The sequence below is a fragment of the Globicephala melas genome, chromosome 9, assembly GCF_963455315.2.
Source record: "Globicephala melas chromosome 9, mGloMel1.2, whole genome shotgun sequence".
NCBI lineage: Eukaryota > Metazoa > Chordata > Mammalia > Artiodactyla > Delphinidae > Globicephala > Globicephala melas.
In genome coordinates this window covers 61,381,013-61,405,571 of record NC_083322.1, presented here as the reverse complement: position 1 = coordinate 61,405,571, position 24,559 = coordinate 61,381,013, and the positions used below count along the sequence as shown (strand labels likewise).

Here is a 24,559-nt window from a genome sequence, read left to right as displayed (position 1 = left end):
AGAGGGATCACCTGCTTCACAGAGGAAGTAGCTTTTGAGCTAGGCTTTAACCAATGAACTTGATTTTGAGAAACAGAAGAGGAAGGAGGGTAGTCACTGACCATCAGGAAGAATGGATTCTAAAGCCTCTTCTCCGTGGAATGTTGAGTGTAAGCTAGTCACAAATTAATAAGGAAGCAGTCGTAGCTTTAACCTTCACTTTTGGATTCTTGGTTCCTGGCTAATGTTTTACAGCTGTTGTTGGGGGGATAGTGTCAGGAATGGGATGCATTCTGAAAGAAGTCTGGATTGTTCATTAAAGCAGACAAGAATCCTGGTAGCATTTAGAAAGCATTTTTAGAGACAAATGATTGGTAAATGCGTCAGTACAGAAATGTGAAATAAGAGTAGTGTTCAAAGTGTGTCCCTAGCAAAGTCTGTGTTCAGAGAAAAACCATTCTGGGAAGCTCCATGTCACTGCTTGCCTGTGGCTCAGCTGTTGGTGAATGTGTATTCGGACCAGTAGCTGCCTAGCAGCCCATGCATCCATTGTGTGGATGCACTGCATTGATCAAATCAGTCCCCAAGGTAGGGAAAGAGAATGTTTTGTTACTATAAATAACTAGGCTATGATTATATCTGTATATACATCTTTGTGCCCATTTTTACTACTTCCTCAGGACGTAGTTTACTCCTAACAGAAGTACAACGTCAAAAGATGTGTACAATTCTGACTTTTTAATATTTACTGCCAAATCAGTCTGTGGAGAGCTTGTACCAGTCACTTTCTCACCAATAGCACCCTCTGAGGTTGTCTTTAAAAAATAAGGCCAAATATATGCAAATATTGAATCATTATGTTGTACGCCTGGAACTAATGCAATGTTGTATGTCAGTTATACCTCAATTTTATAAAATAAGAACAAAGAGTAAGGTCAAGATTAGGCATTAGCAATTCAGATTGTGTTCCAGCCCTGCATTTTAAAAATCCACCAAGTCACCAACTTGATTACCTACATACCCTCAACCTCCACCCCCTGCTCCAGCCAAGACCTATGCCATGGATAAGGTATTTGAATTGCTTTACAATCAAGTGGAATGTAACTCAGAAAGCAGGGATCAAAAAGTCAGGAAGAGGGAATAATAGGGGGAAACTGGCCCTACATTATAGGCCGCCACAAAAGATTCCCACAGTCATACTTGACAGACCCAACTCTTTTATTTCAGCTCGAAGCAGCACATTATCAGCTCGCTTTTCAGTACAGAGGTCATTTTCTGGTTCTGATTACAGAGCACCAAACGCACTGACAGATGCACTCAAGTGAATTTGATCTCTCGTTTCGTAAATGGAAGAACAGCATGAAAGTTAAATGCGGTGGAGGCTTACCTTGTAGCCTTCCACTTGGATTTAATTTCATCTCGTTTTTGCCTCTAGAAGAGAGAGGACCTTGTGATTTGTCTCTCTCCTCTCTGTCATAAAAATGTTCATTGTTCATGACTCCTTTTGGTCTTTTCTCCATCAGTCTTGTCTCAAGAAGAAAACGAACTGGGAAAATTTCTCCGATCCCAAGGCTTCCAGGATAAAACCAGAGCAGGAAAAATGATGCAAGCGACAGGAAAGGCCCTCTGCTTTTCTTCCCAGCAAAGGTGTGTGGCCTGCACTGGGGCTCTGTTGTTGGGGGAGGTCTCCTGAGAACCTGGGACCCACTCATTCATGAAGGGAACCTCCTACTGGGCTTTAGAAGACTCTTGCCTGTGATTGAGGAGCTCCTCTGTTCACAGTTGTTAGTCTGTTCGTACTTAACTCTGATTCAGATAACATGTATAATCTTTTTCCTTCCCTATTAACTTTTAAAAAATGTTTTTCTGTTTCTTCTGGTCTATAGTTATACACCAGTCACTGTGAGTGCTATCCTAGGCTTATATTTGACCTTCAGTGTTCTTCATAGCAATCCATCCAATCCCCTTCCAGCAGCTGACTAAAGCAAGAGCCTAATGAGACCAGGCAGAAGGGTTCCCCGAGTGCCCTCTGGGGGCAGTTAGCTTGAGAGGGGTGCTGTTCAAGATGCCCTCCGCGGTTCTGCTCAGACCCTAGATCAGCAGCATCAAAAGCCTCACCTGAGAGTTTGTTAGCAATGCAGAATCCAGGCCCCACCCCAGAATTACTGAATCCAAATCTGCATTTTAATGGGTCCCCAGTTGTTTTCCATGCACACTCAACTTTGAGAAGCTCTGGTGAAGAGAAAATTGTAATAGATCAGTGATTTCTTTTTTAACACTGCCATAACTTACGTTCACGGTCCATGTAGAATAAACAGGAGCCACTGCACAGAGTCACACTTTGTATCTGAGAAGGTGACATTCCTTCTCTCCTCCTCCTTCCCCAGTAACTAACAAGCCCCCCAAAATGTCAGTCACTAATATTAGGCAGACTTCATACCTAAATAAGGCTTGTAGGTAGTCTCCAAAAATATTCGGGCCACAAAAATTTCACTCGCCCAAACTGTCCAACATTTTCTTCTGCTGTTAATTTTTCCTCACTGCTTTCTCTCCCAGTGGGCCAAAAGCAGGCCACCACCTGTTATACAGGTGTTCCTATGAAGATCCAAGAAAGGTGGGGTGGAAAGAAAGAGAACCAAACGTGTGCATTTTTCAGTGGTTCCCCCTCCTGAGCATTCTGGTTCACTCTAATGACATTTGGACCCCAACTTTCATAGTTGAATGCAACAATTTCCAATAGTTCTCTACCCCAGTTTTCCAAGAGAAGCGTTGGTTTATAATCTTTAATTGCACCTTTTAATCTTATTTATAACTGTTTTCCTTGCAAAAATAATACATACTCATTCTAGAAAAATTTTAAAACAGGAACAGACCAAAAGGAGAAAATTAAAAACAACCCAAATTTTGCTAATAGAGATTGACTTGCTTTTAACCCCTTGATAGATACTTTCAATGCATATACGCTTGCCCCAGTCTTACAAGGATCATTGATTCTTGAAAAATCTTTCATAAATTCTTATATATTTATTTATAAATATATAAGCATTATATATTTCTTAAATTATACATATAATTATCACTAATTTCAGTGGGAAAAATTCTTATACATACCTTCATGCCAAGATTACCATCCATTTATGGGAAACAAGCCAAATCCTTGGACACAATCACCACAAGAGTTACTGTTACTGATCATATAATTATTTTATAATGTTGCTATCCAGTTATACACTTGCATAGTTTTGTACAAAGTTATCTCACAGAACATATGGTACCTTAAGTTTATATAGTCTAACCTTTGGATACAGACAAAAACAGTAAAAGAAATCAACCAAAACAATGTAAATGATACTGTAAACCAGCAAACTGCCCTGTATCCATAAATTAATGTAGCTTGGACAGCTTGCAATTTGGAAGGTGGCCTCCTTCAAGATGACTCTGATTCCATGGTACTCAACTGCTCATGAGGCACATGAAATCCAAACTACCTCTCTGCACATGAGGAAAGTAAGAAGATTACATAAAACTCCCATAAAGTTGAATTCTCAAACCTCGAATGGACATAATTTGGGATTTGCCAGAATATATTTTTAATATAAACAGCAGCATACCATACAATTTTTGAATAGTATTGCATACTGATTATTTAGCCAATTGATTTTTTGTTCAAATAATCCTAACTTTTTTTATGTCCATGTATACCTTTTTAAAAACGTCCATAGCATATTATTCCATTATCTGGGCATGCCATGATACGTTTAACCCAAGCCCTCTGTCCGCTAGTGTCCACTTCTACCTTTTCCTACTAAAGAATAAAACGTCTTTGGATTAGACCTTTAGGTGCTTTATTAATTATTCCCATTGGGTAGATTTTAGTGAATGGAAACGTGGGCCAGTCTTTCACTGAAGTTTGATGTTTCCGGTTATTGGATTTTTTCTTGGTCTAGACTCAGTCCCTTATACCACAAGTGAATGGGTTTTCACCTTTCTGATTTTATATGAAACAAGTTACAGAAAAAAATGAGGTGACTTTATATGCCTCTTTCTTTTCTTCAAGATCTGAACACCTATCATCATGTCATTATATCTTCAAAGGTTTCTAACTTTATAACAGTCAAAGAAATCAAGAATATTTTATTCACAAGACTCTGTTTCAGCCAGTTTAGAAAAATTGGCAAACTCTAAAAGAAGAGATAAAGGAGACCAGAAATGAACAGGATTCTTAGAGGAACAGCTGAGGACTCTTTCTTTAAATAGAAGTCTCCAATTTTATAAACCTTCATACCAGCATTTGTTTTACTGACTTATTTGGTAGTCATTGCCACAACAGCCCATTCAGTTTGATGAAAAGTGAGTATTAAATTTAATCCAATGGTGATAAAACACAAGCTTACTTTATGGCACAACAATATGTTTTTGAAAACAGCCTGCAACATCTAGGTAGGATGATGTGAGCAAGCTATTTTTAGAGAAGTGCTGAATATTTAACAATGATGCTTTACAGATAAGAGGAAAACCAGAGAAAATAGTAAAAAGAATTTTTTTCTTTTAAACAGTTTATTGCCCCATCTATAATCTTAGAGCGCTCTGCATATGTCTTCAGACATTGATGGAGCTGCCAAGAGCTGACTTCAGCTCACTGACACCATTTTTCCCTTCACCTTAACAAGTTTGCACTTAAATTGAGACGTAAATTCTAATCTTTTATTTTTTGAACCTATGCCCCACAGCTTCATGGAGACTACTGTATTTTAAGAGTATAATTCATCTGACATTACTCATTTGGGGGAGGAAGATGAAAGAAGCACTATCCTCCTTCCCCTCCCAAATAAATATTTTATCCAAAGTTTGATATGCATCAAACAATTTTTGCTGAATAAATAATGGTATGTTATGACCAGTATTATAATTATTTTATACCCACTTCGTTGTATAATATACATTCATTTCTGGTGTAGTATCCTTAAGTTTGTTTTTTGTTTTTAAATAAGAATCAAATCACATAACCTATCTGAAAGTGCCTAACACAGTAGACCCTCAGTAAATGTACTTCTCCCACTTCCTAGACCATTTAAAGATGCTTCTGTTCGTACTTCATTCTCTGTGACTATTGAAGCAAGCAGCAGATGCCCTGGCCTTTGGAGAGTAATCCAGAATGGCCTAGACAGGGAGACCTCATCCTGCACACATCCATGCCTTCCCAAAGAGCCAGGCTTCAGGGAGGCAGAGGGCAGGGAGTGGCCAAGAAATGGGAAATAGTCATGCCTTGACCTTCCTCCGTTAACACAAGATTGGTTCCAGCTTTAAAGAAGTACTCTGCCCGGGCATGAGGCCACCCCCAACAATACTGATGGAGAGACTCCCCAGTGATAGTTAAGTAACAGTAATCTAAGGGATCAGCACATGGATAATCATCTCTGGTTGACTCATCAGCTCACATACTTTTCAGTTATAGTTCAGCAAGTATTTCTGCAGCCTTGGCCATGTTTCAGGCACTATTCTAGGCTCATGAGTTTAAGACTGGTAAACTATCAAGGATTCAGATTGCTGGCCCTCTTAGTTTCACTATTGTGGCTTTACCCTCTTGTCTAGGTTGGCCTTGCGAAATCCTTTGTGTCGCTTTCACCAAGAAGTGGAGACTTTCCGGCATCGGGCCATCTCGGACACTTGGCTGACCGTGAACCGCATGGAGCAGTGCCGGACTGAATACAGAGGGGCGTTATTATGGATGAAGGACGTGTCCCAGGAGCTTGATCCAGACCTCTACAAGCAAATGGAGAAGTTCAGGAAGGTAGGAGATTTCATGAGGGTTAACAAAAGGGGTACCTGCTGGAAGGTAATGAGATGTGATTTGAATCCCTCTAGTAAAGAAGATGTAAATCAAAAGCACCAAGGATGCAATTAATCATTGCTGGTGTCTCTTTACGTGACAGAATACCAATTAATGTGATCTATAATTCTCTAAGGATAAGATAGAAGAGACAGCTGGAAATTGCTGGGATTTAGTAACTGGTTTTAATTAAAGTCAGATTTTCATGTAATGTGCACTTTTTGTAAGGCTGTCACTTGTAGATGCTTCTTCATGCATAACTAAAAATCAAGATTAGACCAAATGAAACCGGAAGGTAAGAACAGACTATTGGGGAAATCCTTTTTAATTGCTAATGAATATTAAAATTAATAGAGTAATAATGCACCTTTGTTGCGTTTAGTTGTAGGATTAAATAATGTGGCATTGACTCCATCTGCAGCAGACCCTTCAGCTATTTGTATGGGCAAAATAGATAGCTGAGGAGATGGATATGCTCTTAAATTTCCCTGAAATGACTGGTGAGCAGCAGAGGAACAATGTTTCATTGTGTGTTTAAGTGTCCGTGTTCATTTAGCTGTTTGGAGATTTGGTCCTGCGAGGATACATTGCACCACTAGGTGGCAGTCATACACTGAATATTTATGAAAATGCAGCGAGATTTGTGTGTGTGTGTGTGTATAACCTTGGTAGGTCTTTGTTTGGTCGACTTGGATATATTTCAGGGTATGAAAGACCAAAAAAATCAAGCAAATGTTAGGTTTGACATAATATTGTGTCAATTGTCTAACTCATTTCAAATGATCCATTTGTAATTGTGGTATTGCTTAAAATACCTAGATTTCTAAGTACATCATTGCAGAGCTGTGAATGGGAAACCCTGCTGGTGTGCAGGAGGTTAGATGTGTGGGATGTGGGAGGATGGGGGGAATGTGTGGAGAGGGGGAAAAGAGGGACCTTCTGTTGCTTAATAATAGGGTCACCAATTGTTGACCCAGGTATTAGATTGACACAAATTCTTTTAAAAGGCAAGTTTTACTTTGGTTTGTAATTTAGAATCCATCTCTATGAAGGGACTCAGAGTCCATTTTCTTTCTGATCGTAGATGGCATTAGTGTGTTAGCAATATCCAATTCCTTAGTAAGGCAGGTTTCTGAGCTCGTGGAAAATCGGAACTGAGAAGTTCCTTAAAGATGAGCTAGTGAAACTCACTCATTCTATAAAAGAGAAAACCTTAGGCCCCAAAATAGTAAATAAAACTTTTCAAAGGTTGATCGCTAGATGTTGGCAAGCCCAGGCTACATTTGAAATTTCCTGACTTTTTAATCAGGCTGGTTAATTTGGTTTGTCTTTGACACTTTATTTGGGGGTTGGAGGAGGATGGAGTGGAAAGGTTAAAAAAGGAAAAAGGAAACAAAAAACCCAACATTATCTGCAGGGTGTGATGCCAGTCACTCTCTATCTGTTACCTCATTTAAGCCTCACAATAACCAAGACACAGATTTCATTTTACAGAGGAGGAAAACGATACCTAAGTAACTAGCACAAGATCAGACAGGGAAATGAAAGTCAGAATCCTAGAAAATATGCATAATTTTTTCTTTAAGAGAGAAAAGGAAGGGAATTAAAGAACATACCTAAAATCGACGAAAGCATTTTCATAGTAACAACTCTCCTGTGATTTATTCATTCAACAAACATTTATTGTGCACTTTCTATGTGCTAGGTAATAAAGTAAACATAAAATTATTTTGGAAGGCAGGAGAATTTCACATGAAATTGTGTTTATTTGGTTTTGTTTTGAAGGGTGGTTACTAGCTGTGTAAGGATGAAATAAACCAAGCCCTTTGTCATTCGGTTTGAATGTTGAAACATTACCCACTCTGTAGTGTCATCAATCTGTCGATTTTGGAAAATATGGGTTTTTTAAAAATAAAAAAAATCCTTTGCCATGCAGAAGTAGCTGAAGCAATGCCTTACTCCACAATCCCATGTGTGCTGGATTTAATTTAATAGCTGAACATGGTGTACTTAGAATTTAGAGAAATAATTTTTTAAAAGAAGTCTGTATTCAAGTGTATATTTGATTAGACTAGACTCTCCACAAGGACAGGGACACGGTTAGTTCTCTTTACTGCCACAATCCCAGGGCAAGCCCAGCACCTGGTCCAAGTTAGCACCCATATCAGATGGCCAGAAGCGAGCCATGGCATTTGAGTGCCAGATTCATGCCTTCTCACACCTGTAGAGCTTTCCCGCCACATGCAACTGACCTTACAATGTTTGGGAAATTGATATATACGGTTTTGCAGGTAAGAAGTAGCATTATTAGTTTGTGGCTTGCTGCCCTCTTTGGAATGAATTTAAATTGTGGAGGTTGCTATTTGCATGGAGTTCATAGCATGAATCTCAACTTTGAGTCAGCTTTAGTGTTTTGTCCCAATGGGATTCCATTTTAAACAGAGTCTCCATTTATCTCTCAGGAAAGTGTTACTGAAATGTGTTTTCTGAGTCCTCTGGGAGAGTGGTCCAGCTCCTTTGGAGTCACCGTGGGAGGGGGAATTTAGTCTCCTCAGAGCCAGCTGCCTCCCTCACATTCTAACTGATGAATCCTGAACTAAATTCTGTTCTTTGGGTTCATACTTTCTGAGGAAACAACATTCTAATTCATACTTGGCAAGTGTGACGCCCCGCCCCGGGCTGGTTGCAACCTTTAGTGTGCACTTATTCATTTATTCATTCATCCAGCAAATGATATTGAAGCCCACCTTGTGCCAGGCCACCTGCAGCGGGATACAGTAGTGAGTGAGCAGACACAGAGGCTGCCCTGCTGTCCCGGGCAGTCACTTGGAGACAGAGCAAGTAAACACGGTGTGGTAAGGTGAACCGTTGTCTCAGGTAGCACATGGTGCCACAGGAACACCCAGGGCGGGCTTCCTGGAGGAAGTGGCATCTAAACTAGCCCTGAAGGATGAGAGGGAAGGAGCAGGGTGGAGGGACTAGGGACAGCAGAGCAGAGTGCCAGTCTGAGGAAGCAACGTGGACAAAGGCCTTTAGGTGAAGGCAAACAGGATGAGATTAGCTCCTTTTAGATCCCTGCAACCAGAGTGTGAAAGGCAAAGGGGGTGGGGGGCAGATAAGCAGACCACAGCTGAAGGGACATCTCCCTGAGGGCTGAGGGGAATGAAGGGTGTTGAGAAGGGGAAGGGAGTGATCCAATCTGTGTTCTCACAAGCTCGCTCAGATTTCAGTGGGGAGAAGGGATTGGAAGGGCCCAAGCCTTGAGGCTGGGCGAGCCACAGACGAGACAGGGATACCCAGGGAGTGAAGAGGGAAGTGGACCGGAGAGAAATAAATGTCCTGTTCTGACCTCCGCCAGACTCAGTAACAGCACCACGTTAATTACAGAGCTCTTCATTCGTTTTTAGAAATGAGCAGAATAAGTATAAATAAATGAAGAGCAAGATCAAATGTACTTTCACTTACAACCAAGGCATTTTTCCTAGTGTTTTCAAGATGCTAAGCAACTTTTTAAATAACACGCAGTGAGCATGACCGAAATGATGAATGAAAAACTTAAAATTAAACAAAGCAAATGATCTGGTTTCATTCTGGCACCCTTTGAGCACATGGGCCCGATGACAGAGCTCTCGGTGGCAAGATTAGTAAGCATTTCTTTTCTTTTTTATTTTTTAAACATCTTTATTGAAGTATAATTGCTTTACAGTGGTGTGTTAGTTTCTGCTTTATAACAAAGTGAATCAGTTATACATATACATATGTTCCCATATCTCTTCCCTCTTGCGTCTCCCTCCCTCCCACCCCTCTAGGTGGTCACAAAGCACCGAGCTGATCTCCCTGTGCTACGCGGCTGCTTCCCACTAGCTAACTGTGTTACATTTGGCAGTGTATATAAGTCCATGCCACTCTCTCACTTTGTCCCAGCTTACCCTTCCCCCTCCCCATATCCTCAAGTCCATGCTCTAGTAGGTCTGTGTCTTTATTCCCATCTTACCCCTAGGTTCTTCATGACATTTTTTTTTCTTAGATTCCATATATATGGAATCTAAGCATTTATTAAGTGCCTATCTTTGGGGATGGAAATACAAAGAGGTGGGAAAGCTTGATCTCAGCCCTCAAGAAGGACCCTGCTAGTCATCTGTTCCTTGTCAAAATTACCATGGTAAACAAGACACCTGGAGAGTGGGGCCGTGTGTAGCTCTTCTCCTGAAGACCAAATAATGGGAAATGGTGGATGCATTTAAATGGGCAGGGCTGGGCTGCTGTTGCCATTGGAAACGCTCCTGACAGTGTGATGCACCCCAGGAGGGAAATGGATGGGAGAGGAGGCCACAAAGTATTTTATGAGCAGTTACAACGTGTGATATATGTGCCCTTTGAAGGCAGAGTAAAAGGGTATAACTTAAAAATAGAAGTCAGCTTCTTGTAGCAGATTACATCAGCTTAAGTTGTGAGCTCACAGACGGGCTTTTGCAGCCTGATGCCCTTGAGAGGGTCCTCCTGGGGTCAGTTAAGTGTCTTGTTTTTCTTGAAAATCAGAAATGGGATAGAGGGTAATTATTCTAAATGGAACAAAAGCTGTGCTAGGTGTAAGAAAATATTTCTGAATCCTCTAAAGTGATAATATGGAAATGTATATGTGGGCATTTGGATTAGTTGGAGTCCTTATAGACAAGGACAAGGGAACTGGCGTTTTAATGAGGGCCATTTATTAAGTGGCTTAATGAAATCCTACAGCATTTGTCTTGTGTTTCATCACCATAATTCAAAAGGGTATCAAAAAGGTATTGTAGGGAATGTGAAAGATCCACTGGTGTTCTCAGGCTTGTATCTATTTAAAAGAATGCTAGATTTTGGAGAGCTGTGAATTCGCTAGACATATTATCGAAGGGTATGTTACCGTGAGAAGGTTTGTTAACAAATGGTGGTGGCTTAATAGGTGCGGACATATTAGAGTCATCTGTCAGTGGTGTCCCTGTGTCCCCACTGAAGGTTTGGGTCTGTGGAGCTTGATCAAGGACTAGTAAACAGCAGTATTGACATCAGAGAGTTTTTTTTTCCTGTGGACAAAGACTTGGGTTAATTAATTTGACAGTATCATTAATTACTGCTGAAATCATTGGTCTTTGTCAGAGGTCGGGCTCTTTTAGCAATTGAGGGCAGGTCCCATGGGATCTGGAGATGCCAAGTAACGCAGGCGTGTCACTGCTCAGCCATCTCCCTGTACTGCAATAAAGGCCTTTCCTTTTTGCCTGAGCCATCCAGCTTTCAGGCTTAACCCAGTGTTCTGCCTCTGTTCAGGGCCAAGGGCGGGGCGGGGCTCCACCCAGCAAGTTGTGTTGAGCGAGTGTGGAAAATGTCAGGATTTGGTCCATACAGTAGACCAGCAGTAAGTATCTGTGAAGGCAGTACCTTGACTCCCAGGGCTTTGCCCAATTCATACATAAAAGCGGAGGGAGGATTTGACCCCTTATCTCTCTGTCTTTTCTGGTTCTAAAATTCTCTGCACTGGCTTGAGTCCTTTGATGAGGTGAAAGTTCCTTTTGTAAAACTAACACACACTAGCGTATCTGTTTCACAACCCTCCATCTTCATTTGTTGGTATTTGATGTGTGCTTGTTATTTGTTTTGGTTGTTTAACTAGGGTGCCTGTTTTTTGTGGTCCCCAAGAAGATTGAATCTAGCTGCTAGCCTCCACCCTTGGGTTGCTGTTTCTTTATACTACCTAAATGCCAAAAAAAAAACATGCTATTTTCACATGGCACGACGGGGAAGGGAACAGATCATTATGCCCTCGCTTTCATTTCTGAATTTCATGAGATGAGGCCTTTGCGGCCTTGTATGTCTTTATTGATTTTCTCCACTGAACTTGGTGAAGAGCAAAAATTAGTTTCAGGGTTAAGCCAAGACCATGTGGAAAAGCATGCATGAAACAGCTAATTCCTGCAGAGCTGATGGCTGGCTGGCTTCTGCTAGTGACTGGAAATAGAGAGGAGGAAGAAGCATGACCTCAGAGTGGGGTGGCGGTGTGCTCTGTTCCCAGCCCTGCCTACACCAGCTGTGACAGCTCCGATTGGGGTAATAAGCCGGTTGCAGTTTCTCCTCCACTCAAGGAGAGGGTAGGTACTAGATGATCCCCAAGCTCTCTTCCAGCTGTAATATTTGTAGTTTTCCTCTAAATCGTTAAGCTCTAAAATCATTAAGCTCATCAGTAAAGAAGTATATACACTTGAGCAGGGCTAACGTGTCCTTTTTTTTTTTTTTTTTTTGCGGTACGCGGGCCTCTCACTGTTGTGGCCTCTCCCGTTGCGGAGCACAGGCTCCGGACGCGCAGGCTCAGCGACCATGGCTCACGGGCCCAGCTGCTCTGCAGCATGTGGGATCTTCCCGGTTCGGGGCACGAACCCGTGTCCCCTGCATTGGCAGGTGGACTCTCAACCACTGCACCACCAGGGAAGCCCTAACGTGTCCTTTTGTGTAGTGTTTTCCTACTACAAGCAAGTTATGGTCTTGTTGCATTTGCTTGGGCCTTTTGCTGTTGCTCTAATCTTGGACTCTGGAAAACAAGAATGTTTCACTCCTAATTCTTGGGTAGAGGAGCGCTTGGCGTTTACAAAGTGTTAATATTTGTCTCTTATTTAGATATTCATGCTTTCGCGAGGGTCAGAAACCTGTGGCCCGCAGGCCAGCTGCCTGATTTTGTAAGGTTTTTAGTGTTAACACAACCATGCCCATTCATTTACTTGTTTTCTGTGGCTTTCACCATTCCATGGCAGAGTCGTGTAGTTAAGCACAGAGACTATGGTCTGCAAAGCCAAAATATTTTTGTTCTGCCCCTTTACAGAAAAGTGTTTGCTGTCCTCTAATTTATAAGCACCTCCAGTACATGTTGAAGATGGGTTTTTATCATAAAATGAACCATCTTAACCATTTTTAAGTGTCCAGTTCAGTAGTGTTAAGTATATTCATATTGTTGTACACAGATCTCCAGAACTTTTTCATCTTGAAAACCTGAAACTCTATACCCATTAAACAACCACCCTCCATTTTCCCCTCCCCCGGCCACTGGTAACTATCATTCTACTTTCTGTTTTTAGGAATTTGACTACTTTAGATTACCTCATATAAGTGGAATCATGCAGTATTTCTCTATGACTGGCTTATTTCACTTAGCATAATGTCCTCAAGGTTCATCCATGTCGTAGCATGTGGCAGGGTTTCCTTCCTTTTTAAGGTTGAATAATCTATTGTATGTATACACCACATTTTATTTATCTGTTTATCTATCAATGGACACATTTGGGTTGCTTCCATCCCTTGGCTATTGTAAATAAGGCTGCTACGAACATTGGTGTACAAATAACTCTTCAAGACCCTGCTTTTAATTCCAAATACATAATAAACAAATATAGTTTCTTTTTAGTGTTATAATCTCTCTTTAGTGTTTTATTTAATCCTGCCATTGAATAAAATTGAGACTCAGGCTATGCAAGCAAGGAGTCATTTGATTTTGATGTTATCATCTTGGAAGATACTATCTGCACATTCCTAATTCATAATTCAGGGACTTCCTTGGTGGCGCAGTGGTTAAGAATCCTCCTGCCAATGCAGGGGACATGGGTTCGATCCCTGGTCTGGGAAGATCCCATATGCCGCGGAGCAACTAAGCCCGTGAGCCACAACTACTGAGCCCCCGTGCCACAACTACTGAAGGCTGTGCGCCTAGAGCCTGTTCTCCACAACAAGAGAAGCCACCACAATGAGAGGCCTGCGCACCACAATGAAGAGTAACCCCCATTCGCTGCAACTAGAGAAAGCCCTCGCACAGCAATGAAGACCCAGTGCAGCCAAAATAATAATAATAATACACTTATTTTAAAAAATAATTCATAATTCATATTGTCTAATTTCTATAAGAATGGTAAATATTTGGACTCTTAAAAAAATAAACGTATGTAATACCGTAAAAGCTAACGTGTCAGCTTAAAGTAGATTTTTTCCCTCTGTCTTGAGAGAAGTATAAAATCTTTGCATATGGCATTTCTCTAACTGTTTGAAGGAAAAGCTTGCTTAACTTTCAAGTTTCAGAATGGACTCTGGGCAAAAGTTCATTGTCAAAGTGTGAACTGATCCAGTCCAAAGATAGTTTTCCTTTTGCAAGATCGTCTGGCTTTTCTTCCTAAGACTTACATGTCTTGGATGGCATATGCAAGCCTGGTCTGTAGAATTTCATGCATGATAATATACAAAACATACAGATTTTACTGAGTAGAACCATCAGGTTCCAGATCGAAACCTTATAACCATGGCTTTCTCAGTGCCTCAGCAGCTAGAATCTCTCGGATGAATTCATTATTTCCATGTTTCATCACATTGTGTTTTTGGCTTCAGGTTCGGGGGGGTGGCTGGTGCCCATGACACCCTCCCCCCTTCTTGAAACCACAGACTATTCCATCTGCCTCTGTCTCCTTTTGGTAGCTCCTGGAGAAGATGTCATTTTAGATTATGGTTTAATGGAAAATTACTGTATTCAAGTAGTATGATATACTACTTACTGTCTCTATAGTTTGTCTCCAAGTCTGTCATGTCAGTATATCCCTCTAGATTACCCTGTTCCTTTTGGTTAACAGCTCAAATATCATCTTTCCCAGCTAGTTCTCTTATTCCCTCATGGTAACTTGGTTGCAATTTTTACCATCTTCCAGAATTTAGTATAAAAGAAGACAGTTGCACCCTGGTGGGTTAACTTAACACCCTCTTTTTAAATGTTTATGCTTTAGGGATCTATTCCACTATGCTATTATTCTTATTTTACAAAATGGTGGTTTACTTAGACACACAAAATAGAATGTGGATTTTATTTAATTTCAAACAGGAGCAATGTATCTACTATTGCCTGAATGCCAATAGCTTTATAGCGCTGTAAGTTACTTTTATTAGAGTTAAGAGGAATTTTCTTCAAATACATTCTTCTTTCCAACCAGACTTTTCAGTGACAGAAAAAAATAATGATTTGATGGTTGTCTAAACTGTCACTTTTACATCTAACTGGATTTATAAATTGGCTATGGAGGGTTCATATTTCAGAAAGAAAGCTCTGAATCACAATCGCTTTACGAAAACACCTGGGTTCTGTGTTAGTTTGTCATCAAGGTATATTGAAAGAATTTGAATACCACTTTTTAAACGATTGAATTATTTTTGTGAACCCCTAATAAAGCATTCCTGACAAGATTTATCCGAGCAGTATTGGCCCCATAATGGAGTCATAGACTGTCAGTGGTTTCACAGGTTTTCCTGTCTGTCAGTAAAACTCAGAATCTCCTTCATCTCAAGTCCAAGTCCATCCACACCTCAGTGTTGGAGCAATCAAAAGAATGAGTCAGTAGAAAACTGGTATTTTCCATTCACAGTTCTGAGATTTTAAAAGAAAAAAAAAAGGTATTTGATGATTCCTTGATTTCTAGGGAACAGATGTAATTTTAATCTCGGAGGGAAATTAGCCAGGGAGGCCCTCATGTGACCCAGTGTATGACCTGGGCATAGTAGCTCTGCTCACTAAAGCGTGCGTGATTCAGCTCACTCCTCTCAGAAGGCTTCCCTTTGCCTCCTTTAATGAGTTTTTAGTAAAAGTAAAACCTTAAACAGAAAGCCTCAAAGTGTATGTGCTTACCCTTCAGGCATAAAACTTTTCAGGACAGTTCCGGGTATAAGAGTATTATCCCAAGTGAAAAAATTCTGTTTCCTATTCAGCAATTATCCCACACTTAATCATTACACAAGATAAATGAAACTCATATTTAGGAGCCCTAAAATCTTACACTGGCCAATTTTACATGGACTCAGGGAGCCCTAAGAAGAAGCGGGCCCTTGAAAGGCCATTGGTATAACTTTGAAATGAAATTCCCACATGCATTAATCAGGCTTCTGTTGTTCTCATCAAATGAAATATGATTTTAGGGCTTGGTAACACTTCACAGTTGATTGGCTCTTTCTATCCAACTACCCATCTATCTGTCCATCCATCTATTTAAATTCACTCCCCAGCTGTGATTCTGAGACAACCATTGTCATTTAGATGCTGATTCCTTACTGTGGTTCTTCTGGTGACGGCTGACATTGGAATAAGGGATACTACTCAAGATAGATTAATTATATAAACAAATTGAGGGATGGGTTTTGTTTTTTTTTTTTCTGCTTTGTTCTTTTAAATCTTTTTTTTTTTCCCCTGGGCCTGTAGAGATGGGACTCTGCATTCTTATGAGCAAAAATAGTTCATGGGTATTAGTTCATGTTCTGAGAGGTCCAGGCAGAGACTTGAAAAATACCCACATCTAGGGAGGAAGAACCATATGGAAAGCCCATAGATGAGTGCATGGGAAATAAATGAAGAAATTTCTCAAATAGACAGAAAGCTGAAAAGAAGTTAGTGGAGTAAAATATATTACATTTAGAATCTTGTTCCCTTTCCATTTTTTTTTTTTTTTGTCTTAAATTAGGGAAAGAAAGATACAGGAGAACCTGGCAATAGTAATTTTTTCTGGGGCAGGGGACTAGATTAGAGAGGGGTTGAGAGGAGTTAAGCAGAAATGAGAATGAGGTTGGAGTTTTACTATATTCCTTTTTGTGCCTTTTAAATTTTGTGCCATGTGCATGTGTTATCCTTAAAAGAATATGTATAAAAAATAATGAGAATAAATGAGATTAGAGTGGGAACAGATAAGATTTGGTAGAAGGAAAGGGATAATGACAGAAAACTCTCCTAATTTGACAAAAATGAGGAGGGTTTTTTTGGTTTGTTTTTAATAATAATAAAGGGAAGAGAGAAGACAGGCATTAGAGGCAAAGATGGGAAGCTGAGTTCCAAAGGTGATATCATACAGGCAGCCAGATGGAGGAGGTTGGAGGGTGAAGTCATTTTCGAAAGCCGTCAGCAGGGAGAGTCATGTGAGGTGGCCAAGTCACCAAGGAATAAAAGGATCAGAAACAACGCCCGAGGGAAAACCACCAAAATCAAGAAAGATGAGAAAGTTTCCTTTAAAAGCCTTCACTGTTCTAAGAGAACTGGAATACGCAGTTATGCTTCTCCTCAAGGGACTGGGAAAAGGTGAAGAAGTAGAAAAATAACTTTTTCCATCCCCCCTCAATTGCGTCCTAGAAGGAATGAATTCTGTGTTTTGCACCAAGTGAGAATTTAGAGAAAATCCTTTCCCAAAGATGAATCAAAGGGGGAGAGGACCGCTATTTCAGAGGGGATTGTCTTCACATTTTCCACCCATGCTGGGGCCTTTGAGTTGGGTTGCAGCATCTATAGGTTGATATTTGATCTCTTACCTTGGGGGTTTTCTGCTGCCTTCAATGACTTGTTCTGTGTTCGTCATCCACTTCTAATTCTCATTCATGCTACTTAACAGGCTCAGAGAAAAATTTTCCCTATAGCGCCTCTCCACTCTCTTCTCTAAATCTAGCAATTTTATCAGTTCCTTTTTACTGGTAGTCTTCCAGGTTTTAGAAACTAAACCAAGAGTATTTATGTTTGTCATTAAAATTTCTTAAGAAGTAAAATCAATTGCCATAAGTCAACCTACATCCCTTTGGCTTCCTATTATTTATTTATTCCTAGTTTATTTTTCATATTCTCACAAGGGTGTTCTGCTGCTCAAGTGTAGAAAAAGATGGAAATACATGCAGATTCTAAACCACACATATTTTTGTGCACACATTATGGACTGGGCTCCCACTCACAAAGTATACAGGTCAAAATCAGATACAACAGGGAAGGCGTAAGGACATAGTCACTCCCAGGGTTTCCAGAGGCTGCAGAGCATACTCAGGTTTCACTGGAATTTTATCATGGTCACCATAAATCAAGTGTTTTAGAATAAGAAGTTGAAACACATCTTTAATTTTAAAGCTTTCCATATCTTCCTCATCCAGGCTGTGTAGGCGATACTTCCTCACCCTCCTTCCCCAAGCCCTGCCAGGAAAAGCCAGTGATTTGTAAATTGAAGCTATGTCAGCAAAAGCATTTATTGCTACTTATTATCCGGGCCTCCGTCTGCTTTTAATTTTAATTCTCTGCTGAAAGAACTAGCTTTGCCTTAAAAAAATGTTTGCACATCTTCCACTTTATAATGAAAAGATAACAACTAAAAGTAGTGATGTGAAGCCAGACAATGGTTAGGTTTCCTAAGTTAGCCTCCCTCTTTCCCATCCGTAGTGTATTTTAGGTTTGGGCAAACCTCTTGTATACTGTATCGACCTACTTGTCACTCTTCTCTCCCTGGCATGTTCCCATTTCCCCCACCATTTTGCAATTTCAGCTAATAAATCATGTAAGTAAAGTAGACATTAAGAAATTGATGTTAGGAAAGAGGGTTTTGAAAATGAAATGAAGACTTGATTGACTTTTTCACTTATTCTTCAATCAAGAAAATGAGAACAACCAATTTCAAGAGAATGTTAAATATGAGTTGTGCAAAAGTCAAAGTACTGTTCATTTCTTGTTTAAAGCTATCGTTTTCATGATACAAAAGCACAGCAGATATTTAAGCTCCATATTGGACAATATGATAGGTTTATTTATGTTAAGATAATTAACATATTTGAATTTTTTCCCAGCCTAGGGTTTTTCTTAGCATTCTGTCTTACAGATAAGATGTAGCAGCAACTTAAATATGTATACAGTGCAGGATATTTCTGATTAAATATTTGTAAGGTGTCTTCAGTTTACAAAGCTGTTTCATATTCATTACTTCATTGGAGCTACACAACTCTTCAGTGAGGGCATGGATTCTTTGTCCTGTTTCACAGCTAAGACCACTGAGGCGCCATGGGTCTGACTGACTTGCCCGTAGCCACATATGTGAGTCAGTATTCGACCCAAGTCCTCTGACTCCACAGTCAGTGATCTTCCCACCACCTCTGCCTTGAGTTCCTCCCAAATCCGATAAATGGATCCCTATGTAGTGCTTAGTCGCTGTGGGAGAAAATGTTTCTGTGGTGGAAGAGACCCAGCCTCACATTAAAGTAGCAGCTACCTCTTCCAGCACGTTCCACATCTTCTGTTCTCATTTTCTCTGATCCCAAGGGCTCATTTTTACCAGTACCCTTAAGGAGTTGTTCAGATTTTTTTTTTACTTCTCACCAAGGCAGCCCATCAATCTTTCTGCCTTCTGAACATCTAGTCATGTTCTGTGTTTGGCTTTTAGCGTTTCTCCCGTTTCGTCTTATCCTGTGAGTGCAATTTTCAGTAAAATGGCTGGTGTCTCCACATGGGTTCCTTGGGGCCAGGCGCCTGAATCCCACAGCAGTATACTTTCTAGAGCCCCCAAGCCTGAACACATGGTATAAGGCTCAAGGATGGAAAGCTGACATCACAAAGGCCAGCAGCCAGCCAAGGATCCCGTGTATCAGCTTGTAGGTTTAAAGCCAGTACACTACAGAAAGATTAGTACTCATAAGAGAAGAGTAACAGAGACGCCACAACAAATAGGCACAGAAAAATAGGTGGCCTCCTGCCACATTTTCAGTAAAGGACATTTTCCTACATACCCAGCTAACCCTGAGTTAGGGCCTCTCTGGCCTGTGTTGTGTATAAGAATCCTCTGAGAAGTGAATTGGACATGGAGAATCCTGGGTCCCACCTAGGGATTCTGATTCAGGAAGCTGGAAGTGGGACCCAAGAGTCTGATTTTTTTTGGCTGCGTTGGGTCTTCGTTGCTGCACGCGGGCTTTCTCTAGTTGCAGTGAGCGGGGGATGATCTTCCTTGCGGTGTGCGGGCTTCTCATTGCGATGGCTTCTCTTGTCGTGGAGCACAGGCTGTAGGCGCACAGGCTTCAGTAGTTGTGGTGCACGGGCTCAGTAGTTGTGGCTTGCGGGCTCTAGAGCTCAGGCTCAGTAGTTGTGGCACATGGGCTTTGTTGCTCCGCAGCATGTGGGACCTTCCTGGACCAGGGATCGAACCCATGTCCTCTACATTGGCAGGCAGACTCTTAACCACTGAGCCACCAGGGAAGTCCTGAGTCTGATTTTTAATGAGCTTCCAAGGTGATTTCCTTGCCTGGGGTCCATGGATCACACCTTGAGACATATTTTCCCAGCACACCACTGTGGAATAACTGATGCTCCAATGATGAGTGACCCATCAAAAAAGGTGATTTTGCTCTGTTTAACAAGACAAGATATCCCTGAAGACAGGTGTCGAATGTATGAAGATTTCTTACTTTTAAAGTTGTTTTAAAAAATAAAGTTGAATTATATGGAAAAGTCACTTAAATGAAACCCCCCAAATTCTACTATCCTAAGCATTATGGTGCTTTTTGGTACTCATCATAAATGTTTGCTTAAACCCTAGAGCCTAGAGATTTGTATATCACAGACACTCAAATACACTTACTTTGCTCATCTACAATCAGTATTAACCTTGCTGGGCTTCCCTGGTGGCGCAGTGGTTGAGAGTCCGCCTGCCAATGCAGGGGACACGGGTTCGGGCCCTGGTCCGGGAAGATCCCACGTGCCACGGAGCATCTAGGCCCGTGCGCCACAACTACTGAGCCTGCGCTCTGGAGCCCGTGGGCCACAACTACCGAAGCCCACGTGCCTAGGGCCTGTGGTCTGTGAAAAGAGAAGCCGCCACAATGAAAGCCCGCACACAGCAACAAAGACCCAACGCAGCCATAAATAAATAAATAAAAATTAAGAAGAAAAAAATATTAACCTTGCTAATTAAATCTCTCTCCGGTTTCAACTAAACTTTCCTTAATGCTCTTCTGGTTGACTCAGAAAACTGAAAGAGCTGGGACGGAGCCTCAGGTTAGTTAATATCTAGAGTTGATTACTCAGGATCATGCTGCTTTGCGAGCATGTAGCAAACAGTTCCGAGAATTAATTTACACACGTTAAATACAGGGAATTTTCCAGGAGCAATCTGGCACTGTTAGTGTCCCGATATGCACGTTAAAAAAAAAAAAAAAAAAAAAAAAGCCTGCAGCATCACAAATAAATCCTCCCCCTCTGCATCCTTCCTCGCTCACGTGGCTTGACTATTGCCTGTAGCTGGTCTGTCCTCTTAGGACTAGATCAGCCTGAGACAGAGAAGTGTCCGGCACCGGGTCCTGCAACACTGCCGTCGTTTGCCTCTGTGGTTTGTTACAGCTAACATTGTTCATGAGCAATGACGTCCTGGCTTTGAGTTACTTCCTGCAGTGAGTACCAAGATGTTGAGAAAGAGTCACGGATGGTGTGAAAACAGAATTTCTCGTTTGTCCCAGAATGACATCCTGTGCTTGTGGGGATGCGTTAGAGGCTGTGAAATCAAAAATGAAGAACTTCAGGAACAGAGTGCTTTGACATTTCTTGACAGACGCGCAGACACTCTTGAATAGGACAACAGAAACTTTGAAGTTGAATGTATCGGTAGAAATGATGACAAAATTAGCAAATATATTATTAAACGTTTATCTTGTGCCAGCTACTATTCTAAGTATTTTATATGAATATGCTCACCAGAATTCTCTAGAGGGTAGATACTATGATCCCCTCTTCGTGGATGAGGATTCTGAAGTTTAAGGAGGTTAAGTAACTTCCTCATTGTCACACTGAATGTGGCAAGGCCAGGCGGGAAGGGGTTGTCACATGTATCCATACATCTTATTTTCTAGACCCAAAGCAGCTTCTTTCTGAGCATGTGTGGTGGGGACTTCTGGATTTGTCAGTTAAATGAGGTTAAATAGCCTCTCTTGCTTCAGTTTAAATGTTGAGTCCGTTCAAAATTCTGCTTCCTGTTAGCACTGGTTGAAATAGTCCCTTTTGGGATGCTCTTTTAGAAGTTCACCCCCTCCCCTTATCCTGCCCTGGAGGGCATTGGCTGACTGTGTCCTGGAGGGGCCAAGGGAGATGGTGTCCTTGAAGCCCGTGGCTGGGTTAACGCCTGGTCTCTTTCCTCTGCTCTGGCAACGTTCCAGGAGCCTTAGCCACCTTCCCCTGATGAATCACGCTAATGGCAACTCAGGCTACGTTAGGCTCCAGTTTGGCCCCCGTTGGAGCCAAGAACACTCCCCGGAAAGAACGCTAATCAGCTCCCTTAACCACCTTCCTTTTCCTTCCACAGGGCATGTGAGATCCTCTGGATTTCTTCTTTTCCACACCCTGAGAGCCCAGGGAGATACTAGGGAGCTGAATTCAGCCCTCCATTGTCAACTGCATTCATTGCTTTACTTTGATGCAGCTGACCTTATTTAGATTACAGACAGGCTTGAGAGGTAACCGTCTTGCAAATTCCCAAGCAGGTGGTGGGGCAGACCACATTCTACCTTTAGTTTTTCCCTCAGTGCTTTCCCTCCCTGGAACAAAGTTGGGCCCCCTGTGTCACTGCACACTTCCCTGATGGACCGCCCAGCCAGAGAGGATGGGCAGGCTTTCTCCCTTCCAACCACAAGAAAAATATGATCAAGTCCACCTACTAAAGTGGGAGAGAAAAACTGTGTAGTGCTTTATTGCCTAGCAAAGTGAATTTCAAACTTGTTATCTTGCTGCAGACTTGAAAACCTCATTTGGTCTGTCAGGAGCTGGAAAGTACCACTTTCTCTCTGTATTTCTCTGGTAACAGTCCAAATGAACAGCCTCCCACAGATCTCAGGCAGATCTGTGCCCCAGGCTGACAATGGAGAAGGTCAGGTACATGGACAGGCAAACAGAATAGCACACTGACTATTTCCAAAAAAGATTAATTTCCCACAACTGGAACATACACTATGTAGGCTTTCATCCACTATACTCACTGACCATGAAAGTGAAGGAAATTTGTGATTTTTTGCATTGATAGAAAGGAACAGTGATAAAAAGAAATCAGACATGAAACACTGCACCTTAGGTCAGAAGAAATCTGCAGTTACAAAAGTAGAAGCCAATGCTATCAGCAGATTTCCTGAAAAATAACAATTAACAGTGAGAAAGTAGAAAAGCGTGACAAACCATGAAGGTATACTGGTTAACTGGACACATAGCAGAGGGGCCCAGCATCTCCAGCTGAAACTCAACCAGTATTCCCAACTGTGGCTTAAATCTTCGTGAAACTCTTGCATTACGTCCAAGAATCTAAAATGGCCTTAAGTAGACAACTGTATTAAATCCAGTTTCCTGTATCCATGTGTTCTTTCAGAACCTTTTACATTATACCTCATCAGTTTCATCTCTCTGATTCTCCTCAAAACCCCTTTTGTATTTATCAACCTTCACATGGCAAGTGCAGCATCCTACTTCCCTGCCCTTCCTCGTTGTATCATCCAAAGAGAAAGTCTCTTCCTTGACTTCCTTCCTGTCAATTTATGGACACTCCCTTCCCTAAGCCTGGCTTAAAACCCAGAACTTCCAGGAATTCACTTTTAGGTTAATATGCTCCTTTGTAATGGTTCTAATGTAGTATTTTGTACTTGTTCTGATGTATTTTTCTTTCCTTCAGATATGCTAAAGGCTCTCAAAGACGTTAAAGAGACTTACCTCCATGTCACCTCCAAACACGACACTGTGCTTTATCTCAAATATTTAGCAAATCCTTTTCACTTGCCCTGCTTTCTTAATTTATTTTTATCTACAGAGTATGGTGGGAGGGTCAGATTGGATTAAAATATTTCTAACCTTATTTCTACTTCATTCTGGTTTTGTAACATTTTTGTCAAAACACTGAATATCTGTTTCTGACTGCAAATAAAAGCATGTATCTTCTTTATAAAAGAGAAATCTGTAGTTAGGAAGAGCTTGTTTTTGAATGTGTATGGGTGGCTTACCGTCACCCAAACATGAGGCCTTTGTGATGAGTGATGGCGGCTTCATATAACTGAGCTTAAACTATTTGTTTGTTTTTTGAGCCATGACTGTGCTCGGTGCTAGATATGCAAGATGAGCTGTGAGGGGAGTGATGGTTAACACATCCTGGGCCAGGCCCTGGGCCAAGAAATTTTGCATGCATTACTTTACTAGGCTTCTCAACAATTCTGTGAAATGGCCAGTATTAAAAACCCCACTTTACCTTTTGGGGTAGGATACAGCCTGAATCTGTAATGAGATGTTTTTGTGTGCCTCCCCTTAAAACATTAAGAGGTAAGGAGATGGGAAGGAGTTCTTTCTGCCTTGACTAGAACAGCAGAGGACAGGGTAGAAGGGTTTGTAAAGGAGGGAGGATCGGGGAGACTGGATCAGGGGAGAGCAAGTCCAGAGCAGGACTTGTAGATGTGAAGCGATAGCTCATCACTGTTTGCTTTCTTGTTGCCAGGGAATCAAGCACACACAAAATAAGCAGTGTTACTACCTTTCCACCTGTTCCCTGACACTTGGCTTTCTCTGTAGCTGCTTCTCTATCGAGGAGGTGTATCAGATAGACACTGGGGACAGAGTAGGGTTGCAGGGTCCCTACCCTGAAGAGGTTTCCAGACAGTCGGGAAGAAAAGTGGACACACACATGATTCAAACCAGTGCAGGGAACTACACCCAAAGTCTCGGAAATAGAGGAGAAATGATTAACTTCTCAGCTATTCACTCTTCTGCTGCTTCTGGTACATTTCCTTTCTCCTTCCCTCATCCCACTGACTGGTGCCTTTTCTGTCTCGAACTGACTAACAGGGCAATTCCTCAAAATCTTCATCAGGTCCTCTGTTCACCCTGCTCACATTCTTTAAGCAACCTGACCAGCTCTCATGACTTCAGTTCCACAATCTCAGTGTGGACTGCAAGATCTCTCTCTGTTGAAGCCT

At 41.4% G+C, this 24,559-nt stretch overlaps 1 protein-coding gene across 26 annotated transcripts in view; it reads left to right on the top strand.

Moving 5' to 3' along the window:
* Positions 1 to 24,559, top strand: part of ICA1 (islet cell autoantigen 1) — a 150,894-nt gene that overhangs the window by 29,748 nt on the left and 96,587 nt on the right. For all 26 annotated transcript variants that reach the window (XM_070046368.1, XM_070046357.1, XM_070046373.1 and 23 more), the window contains 2 exons: positions 1,503 to 1,626; positions 5,572 to 5,770. In XM_070046368.1, coding sequence (XP_069902469.1) covers positions 1,503 to 1,626; positions 5,572 to 5,770 — 323 coding nt within the window. The remainder of the gene's footprint in view (positions 1 to 1,502; positions 1,627 to 5,571; positions 5,771 to 24,559) is intronic.